This window comes from Phaseolus vulgaris, chromosome 1 (genome assembly GCF_051622355.1).
Source record: "Phaseolus vulgaris cultivar YP4 chromosome 1, ASM5162235v1, whole genome shotgun sequence".
Lineage (NCBI taxonomy): Eukaryota > Viridiplantae > Streptophyta > Magnoliopsida > Fabales > Fabaceae > Phaseolus > Phaseolus vulgaris.
In genome coordinates, this window is record NC_143498.1 from 2,035,261 (window position 1) to 2,043,928 (window position 8,668).

General features: G+C 37.6%; 1 protein-coding gene across 1 annotated transcript; it reads right to left on the minus strand.

Annotated features, from left to right (window-relative positions):
* Window positions 1-512: 512 nt before the first annotated feature.
* Window positions 513-3,068, minus strand: LOC137816366 (cysteine proteinase 15A). The gene is made up of 4 exons (XM_068619470.2): window positions 2,589-3,068; window positions 2,370-2,489; window positions 1,181-1,424; window positions 513-1,049 (listed from the first exon to the last, which is right to left on the minus strand). The coding sequence occupies exons 1-4, from the start codon at window positions 3,042-3,044 to the stop codon at window positions 772-774; spliced, it is 1,098 nt and encodes a 365-aa protein (XP_068475571.2). The 5' UTR covers window positions 3,045-3,068; the 3' UTR covers window positions 513-771.
* Between the last annotated feature and the right edge of the window lie 5,600 nt (window positions 3,069-8,668).

Consider the following 8,668-nt stretch of genomic DNA (forward strand, 5'->3'; position numbering starts at 1 on the left):
TTTGACAAAAGAGCTACTATTTAATTAGTTTATTCAGTGTAGTTCATTAAGATTTGCTAATGTTTTCTTTGACAGAGAGTACCACTCATTTGATATGTTTCAGTTCAGACTTTTATAGATGGGCCTTCAAGTAAGGCCTTTTCTTTTAGAAGTGTATTATAGGGAACTGCATTCTCCACCCCCATATTTTAAACATGTACCCCTGTATAATTTTAAATCATAACTTTGCCCTTCTCGAAATAAGTGGAGAGATGAGTACTAATGTGTTTCTTTGGAGGGTTAGTAGTGTGTGTGGTGGTTGGTGGTGGTGATTTCTGTGTTTGGTGGTTGTTAATGGTGGTTGACGGTGGTGGTGGTGTTGGTTTAGGCACCTCACATTCAATCTTTCAACTAGTTTCTACTCTCATATATGATTAACCCAGAAATTATTTTATAATCTCATTCTCAACTACTGTCTTCAGCTAGTTTTCACAGTCCAAATATACACAGCAAATTAGTAGAAAGTAATAAAGTTTTACACTGAAGTAAGTATTTTTCCAATTCATTTACTCTGCCAGTTGCCATAACAAAGAACAAAGGCACTTCACTGACAAGCATACATACAGAATTACATACTACATAAACAACATGATCTTAGAAGTTTACTGATCCTATAAGGAGATAATTTTAGCAGTACCAAACGATACAGTTCATTCATAATATAAAATATTTATACAAACTATCCTAGTTCAGTATCACATCACACAACCACAGTGAGATATATCCTTGTGTTTATTGGGTGGATGCATGTATAGCACCTACAGTTGAGACCATGGAATCCACTCCACATACATTTCGACCTCTGCAGATCTTGTAGTATCCATTCTCTCCCCAGTTCTCCCCCCACGAGTTCTTGATGATCCAGTAAGGCTTTTCCTTAAAACGAATGGGAGCATATGCACCTTCACCATAACCCACTAAAAGAACCCCATGATCCAAATGCTTCCCACAGATGTATGGACAAGAGACACCACCTACGTATGTCTGCATATAAACTGCATTGATAGCAACTGTACCAAGCAAAGCAAAGATCAGTATTTATATAATTCACCACTAAAGTTCTTTCACCAAAAAAGGAAAGATCAAACAGATATCTCTATATAATTCCTTTTGTGGAGGGGGAAGGGGACAAGTAAGGTACCTGCAAGAGGGCCATTCTTCACAAGATTTGCAGCAATTTGTTCTTCGTCAAGGGAAATCACACTGTAATTAGATACAGAAGCTGCAATTTTGCTTTTATCAAATTTGCAGGTGCCATCTCTTCCAGTGTACGGATAATCCTTTTCTCTCTGTACTCCCCCAGACCCAATTAGGTACTCAAATGCGTTGTTCATCAAACCGCCATTACAGCCTGAGTCACACGATCCGTATTCTTCTGGATCACACTGTGAGATTCATAGCCATATTAAATCATCGTTAAATATCAGGGTGGTTTGGTGGCTAATTATAGCACTTTACTGTCTTGTCAACTACAAGGTACACATGATCTAGACACAAATGACATATTACACAAACAAAGGATTCCAACAAACTTTAAGATTGTAGAGTATAAGGGGATAGCATAGTTACATAGTTACATAACAAGTTCTAAAATCACCGTAAAATTAACAAGAAAAAAAATACAAAACATAATCTAGAAACGAATATCGATGTTCGAAAGGTTAGAATACATATCACATTCATCAATGTTCCATCAGATAACACCATTACATAAATATAATAGAATTTTCATTTGTATTAATATAACAGTTGAAAGTAAAGTAAAAGAGCAAAACACAGTATAAATTATCTGAAATGTCCAATCTGGAATCATGTCTAACATGGATATGAATATTATTTCGAAGTGTGTTAGCTTACGGTCCGGCACATCATGTCTTCATCGTATTAATGTGCATTCAGATTATCTTACTGTGATAAAAAACAGTTTAAAACAATCATTTACTATAAGTTATGATTTACCTTCCCAATCGTACACTCTATAATAACATATCATAAACACACTTAAATCACATACAACAATGTTCGCATTCAATTTAAATTATACAAAATCACGTTGAAATATCAGTTAACTCGACTTTAAATGTTCACAAGTGTTTGATGCATTCAAGACCAAAATTAATTTTGACTTGAAACAATCTCAGACAACTTTTTTTAAATTAGAAGAAATTTTCTTGCAAACACAAGACACCTCACTTTTCAAAATTAATCTGAACCCCATCAATCTTACAAACACTATGCGATCACACTGCAAAAACCAAAAGGTAAGGTCGAAATCCAAAAGGGGCTAAACTTAAAAAAAAAAAAAAAGGCATAAAGAGAGAGAAACGAACCACGTGGTCGCAATCCACAAGCTGTTGCTCACTAAGGCTCACGAGCTCACCAGTAGCCAAAAAGTGAGCTCCTTCCAACGCCCCCGTGGTACTGAAAGACCAACACGAACCACACGAACCCTAAAGACAAAAACAAATTCAATTTCACGCCAAATAAAAATAAAAAAAAGCTTCAAATAATAATAACTAATTTATTATTATTATTGTTATGATAATTACTTGGTCCTTGACGTTAGTGACGGCTCCTTTGTCTCTCCAATCGAAATCTTTGGGGAGATTGTTGGTGGGGAGGATGGGGGCCTTCTGCGCGTGCGCTGGCAAGCGGAGCGGTTTCAGGCCGAGGAACTTGCGGTGGAACTCCGCCGGAGTGAGATCGGAGAATTTAGTGACGCCGTGGACGGCGGAGGGGTCGAGTTGCGCGTGAAGCCTAGCCCTGCGCATGTTTGACTTGAATACGCCGAAGCGATGATCGTGCTCCTCCTTCGTCGCGTAGGTTTTCCCGAACTTCGACTTGAAGGTCGAGAAGTGGTGCTCCGCGTTCAGCAGGTGGTCCTCCACCTCGCCCTCCGGCACCACCTGACGGATCAGGATGTCGTCGGCGTCGGTGCTGGCCCCACCTGCGGCGGCGGCCACGGCGGCGAAGAGGAGGAGAGCGCAGAGGGTGTAGCGAGCCATGGGGAAGTCAAAGGGAAATGGATTGGGAGAAGATGGAATTGGTGGAAATTTAACAGCAGCTTGGCCAATGAAATTTTGACACGTGTCAACGACGTCGTTTTCTAAAATTTGGGAGTGCACTCCTCAGCTAACACTATCCCCTAACAATAAACTAATAACGTGTTCGTGTGATGTACGCAAAACGTATAACTTTTCTTTTGTTTATAATAACATTAATTTAGTTTATATATATATATATATATTATATTCTACAATTATTAATAATATCTTTTTTCAATAATGTCTCTTCCCTTTAATTTGATTCTCCATGACAAAAACTAAAAGGACCATTTTATTCAAAGTTTTTGTAATTTTTTTCCTTTTATTTTTCTTTCAACTTCCATGTCACTTTCACCCACTTAAATAATTTACTCCATTTTTCAAAACAAACAAGCAATTTCATCACTTTCCTTGCCACTTTGATCACTTTTATATTATATTATTTATCGATGGTATTAAGAATGCAATTTAATCATATACTTTTAACAGATTAAGCAAATAAAAAGTGTCCAAGTTATAATAGATGTACTTAATTGACTAACACTAAATATGTTTTCTTACTTTATACTTCATTATTTATCAATAAAAAAATTTATGAATAACAATATCTAAACACCTCTTAAAACAATATATAAACAAATTAAAATTTAGGGGTGTGTTTATTTGTTCAAAGGACTTTTTAAAATTTAATTAAAATAAAAAAAATCAGGGTTCTATAGTTTAATTGATTGAATACAATTCGAAATTAGTGTAAGATACGTGCAGAAACAGGGTTCTACAGTAATCAAGACAAAATGAAACAAACAAAATTGGTATCGGAATTTTAAGTGGATAACGAAACGACTATGTTCGTGTTCCTCTCTCTGTAAAAATCTAGGTTTGAAATTTGTGGACATTATTTTTGGATATTAAAAATCTTATATCTCATTTTCAAACCAACCAATATTTTTTTAGTATAAACTATAAATATTTCTCATGAAAGTTAATATTGTTATGGAGAAGAGTAATGGCAATCTTAAAGTTTAGAATATTGAGTACGATGTATTCTTAGTTGAATGTGTGATGTGTCTCTCTTATGATTTATGTGGTATATATATTATTCTTTATTATTTGTTTTATGTTGTATGTGACCTTATTTCTAACTTTCTTCAATAATAAAGGACGAAATTTCATAAATTTTGGTAGATGATAGTTTTGGTTTGTATAAAATTTCTGAAAAAAATTTTCGAAATAGTTTTTTCCTGAAAATCCACGTAAGAATCTCCATTGAATTTGGAACAAAACACGAAAAATTTCAGGTCAAACGAATGAGTATTCACCCACGAAAAAAATCAAACAGTTTCGCATACAAATAAACCTTCCTTTCCGTCCTGCTAGTGATGAATAAAAAATTTATTGTCATTCTTGTGGGACGAATCTGGGGCTCAAATCTCAGCCAAAACTTAACAGACACAGTCACAAACATCTCGTAAAAATTTCAGACCAAAATACCCAAGGAGTAAGGCTTGGTAAGTCCCAGACCGAGAGTGAACAACACTGGTTTTCCGAAAACAAAACGTCATGACTTTTCTTCCCCGTATCTTCTTTTTGTGATTTATTTATGGACGTGCCTCCTTACCAGGGTGCAAACAACATATGAAAGTACTTGTGTGAATTTTTTAAGCGCAATACGGACCCAGAATAAAATTGCAGAAAGTAGGGAGAAATTTCACAAGTTTTGGTAGCCTTGGTTTGCAAAAAATTTCTAAGAAATTCTCCCGAAATAGTTTTTTCTTGAAAATTTACGTAATAATATCCACTGAATTTGGGAAAAACGCAAAAAATTTCAGGTCAAACGGATGAGTATTCACCCACGAAAAAAATAAAACAGTTTCGCACACAAACAAACCTTCCTTTCAGTCCAGACAATGATGAATAAAAAATTTATTGCCAATCATATGGGACAAATCCGGGGCTCAAATCCCAGCCAAAACTCAACAGACACAGTGATGAACGTCTGGTAAAAATTTCATACCAAAATACCCAAGGAGTAAGGTGTGGTAAGTCCCAGACAGAGAGTCAACAAAACTAGTTTTCCTAAAACAAAACGTCCTGTTTTTTTTTCACCGTATCTTCTTTTTGTGATTTGTTTATGGACGTGCCTCCTTACCTGGGTGCAAACAACATATGACAATACTTGTGTGAATTTTTTCAGTGCAATACGAACCCAGAATAATATTGCAGAAAGTAGGGCGAAATTTCAAAAGCTTTGGTAAATGATAGCCTTGGTTTGCACAAAAATTCTGAAAAATTCTCCAGAAATAGTTTTTTCCTTAAAATCTACGTAAGAATCTCCTATGAAATTGAAAAAAGAAGCGACAAATTTAAGGTAAAACGGATGAGTATTCACCCACAAAAAAAATCAAACAGTTTCGCACACAAACGAACCTTCCTTTCAGACATGGCAGTGATGAATACAAAATTTATTGCCAATCTTGTGGAACAAATCTGGGGCTAACATCTCAGCTAAAACATAACAGACACAGTGACGAACGTCTGGTAAAAATTTCAGACCAAAATACCCAAGGAGTAAGGCGTGGTAAATCCCAGACAGAGAGTAAACAAAACTGGTTTTCCAAAAACAAAACGTCATGGGTTTCCTTCCCCGTATCTTCGTTTTGTGATTTGTTTATGGACGTGCCTCCTTACCTGGGTGCAACAAACATATGAAAGTACTTGTGTGAATTTTTTCAGCGCAATACGGACCCGGAATAAAATTGCAGAAAGTAGGGCGAAATTTCACAAGTTTTGGTACATGATAGCCTTGGTTTGCTCAAAATTTCTGAAAAATTGTCCCGGAATAGTTTTTTCCTGAAAATCCACGTAAGAATCTCCACCGAATTTGGGACACAATGCGACAGATTTCAGGTCAAATGGATGAGTATTCACCCACGAAAAAAATCAAACAGTTTGGCACAGGAACGAACCTTCCTTTCAGCCCTGGCAGTGATAAATAAAAAATTTATTGCCAATCTTGTGGGACGAATCTGAGGCTCAAATCTCAGCCGAAACTCAGCAGACACAGTGACGAGCGTCTGGTAAAACTTTCAGACTGAAATACCCAAGGAGTAATGCGTGGTAAGTCCCAGAACGAGAGTGAACAAAACTGGTTTTCCGAAAACAAAACGCCATGTCTTTCCTTCCCCGTATCTTCGTTTTGTGATTTGTTTATGGAAGTGTCTCCTTACCTGGGTGAAACCAACATATGAAAGTACTTGTGTGAATTTTTTCAGCGCAATACGAACCCGGAATGAAATTGCAGAAAGTAGGGCGAAATTTCACAAGTTTTGGTAGACGATAGCCTTGGTTTGCACAAAATTTCTGAAAAATTGTCCCAAAAATAGTTTTTTTCCTGAAAATCCACGTAAGAATCTCCACCGAATTTGGGACAAAACACGATAGATTTAAGGTCAAACGGATGAGTATTCACCCACGAAAAAAATCAAACAGTTTCGCACACGAACGAACCTTCCTTTCCGCCCGGGCAGTGATGAATAAAAAATTTATTGCCAATCTTGTGGGACGAATCTGAGGCTCATATCTCAGCCGAAACTCAGCAGACACAGTGACGAACGTCTGGTAAAAATTTCAGACCGAAATATCCAAGGAGTAAGGCGTGGTAAGTCCCAGACCGACAGTGAACAAAACTAGTTTTCCGAAAACAAAACGTCATGGCTTTCCTTCCCCGTATCTTCGTTTTGTGATTTGTTTATGGACGTGCCTCCTTACCTGGGTGCAACCAACATATGAAAGTACTTGTGTGAATTTTTTCAGCGCAATATGGACCCGGCATAAAATTGCGGAAAGTATGGCGAAATTTCACAAGTTTTGGTAGATGATATAGCCTTGGTTTGCTCAAAATTTCTGAAAAATTGTCCCGGAATAGTTTTTTCCTAAAAATCCACGTAAGAATCTCCACCGAATTTGGGACAAAACGCGACAGATTTCAGGTCAAACGGATGAGTATTCACCCACGAAAAAAATCAAACAGTTTCGCACACGAACGAACCTTCCTTTCAGCCCTGGCAGTGATGAATACAAAATTTTATTGCCAATCTTGTGGGACGAATCTGGGGCTCAAATCTCGGCCGAAGCTCAGCAGACACAGTGACGAAGTTCTGGTAAAAATTTCAGACCGAAATACCCAAGGAGTAAGGCGTGGTAAGTCCCAGACCGAGAGTGAACAAAACTGGTTTTCCGAAAACAAAACGTCATGGCTTTCCTTCCCCGTATCTTCGTTTTGTGATTTGTTTATGGACGTGCCTCCTTAACTGGGTGCAACCCACATATGAAAGTACTCTTTTGAATTTTTTCAGCGCAATACGGACCCGGAATAAAATTGCAGAAACTAGGGCGAAATTTCACAAGTTTTAGTAGAGGATAGCCTTGTTTTGCACAAAATTTCTGAAAAATTGTCCCGGAATAGTTTTTTTCCTGAAATCCACAAAAGAATCTCCACTGAATTTGGGACAAAACGCGACAGATTTCAGGTCAAACGGATGAGTATTCACCCACGAAAAAAGTCAAACAGTTTCGCACACGAACGAACCTTCCTTTCAGCACTGGCAGTGATGAATAAAAAATTTATTGCCAATCTTGTGGGACGAATCTGGGGCTCAAATCTCAGCCCAAACTCACCAGACATAGTGACGAACGTCTGGTAAAAATTTCAGACCGAAATACCCAAGGAGTAAGGCGTGGTATGTCCCAGACCGAGAGTGAACAAAACTGGTTTTCCGAAAACAAAACGTCATGGCTTTCCTTCCCCGTATATTCCTTTTGTGATTTGTTTATGGACGTGCCTCCTTACCTGGGTGCAACCAACATATGCAAGTACTTGTGTGAATTTTTTCAGCGCAATACGGACCCGGAATAAAATTGCAGAAAGTATGGCGAAATTTCACAAGTTTTGGTGGAGGATAGCCTTGGTTTGCACAAAATTTCTGAAAAATTGTCCTGGAATAGTTTTTTCCTGAAAATCCACGTAAGAATCTCAACTGAATTTGGAACAAAACGCGACAGATTTCATATCAAACGGATGAGTATTCAGCCACGAAAAAAATAAAACAGTTTCGCACACAAACAAACCTTCCTTTCAGCCCAGACAATGATGAATAAAAAATTTATTGCCAATCTTCTGCGACGAATCTGGGGCTCAAATCTTAGCAGAAACTCAGCAGACACAGTGACGAACGTCTGGTAAAAATTTCAGACCGAAATACCCAAGGAGTAAGGCGTGGTAAGTCCTAGATCGACAGTGAACTAAACTGGTTTTCCGAAAACAAAACGTCATGGGTTTCCTTCCCCGTATCTTCGTTTTGTGATTTGTTTATGGATGTGCCTCCTTACCTGGGTGCAACCAACATATGAAAGTACTTGTGTGAATTTTTTCAGCGCAATACGGACCCAGAATAAAATTGCAGAAACTAGGACGAAATTTCACAAGTTTGGGTAGAGGATAGCCTTGGTTTGCACAAAATTTTTGAAAAATTGTCCCAGAATAGTTTTTTCCTGAAAATCCACGTAAGAATCTCCACCGAATTTGG

What these genes read in the sequence shown, in the direction of transcription:
- LOC137816366 (XM_068619470.2), bottom strand. Translation starts at nt 3,044, where the DNA reads ATGGCTCGCTACACCCTCTGCGCTCTCCTCCTCTTCGCCGCCGTGGCC. An exon ending in TCACTAACGTCAAGGACCAA is followed by an intron (nt 2,490 to 2,588) that starts GTAATTATCATA and finishes TTTTGTCTTTAG; the next exon opens with GGTTCGTGTGGTTCGTGTTG. An exon ending in TTGTGGATTGCGACCACGTG is followed by an intron (nt 1,425 to 2,369) that starts GTTCGTTTCTCT and finishes TGAATCTCACAG; the next exon opens with TGTGATCCAGAAGAATACGG.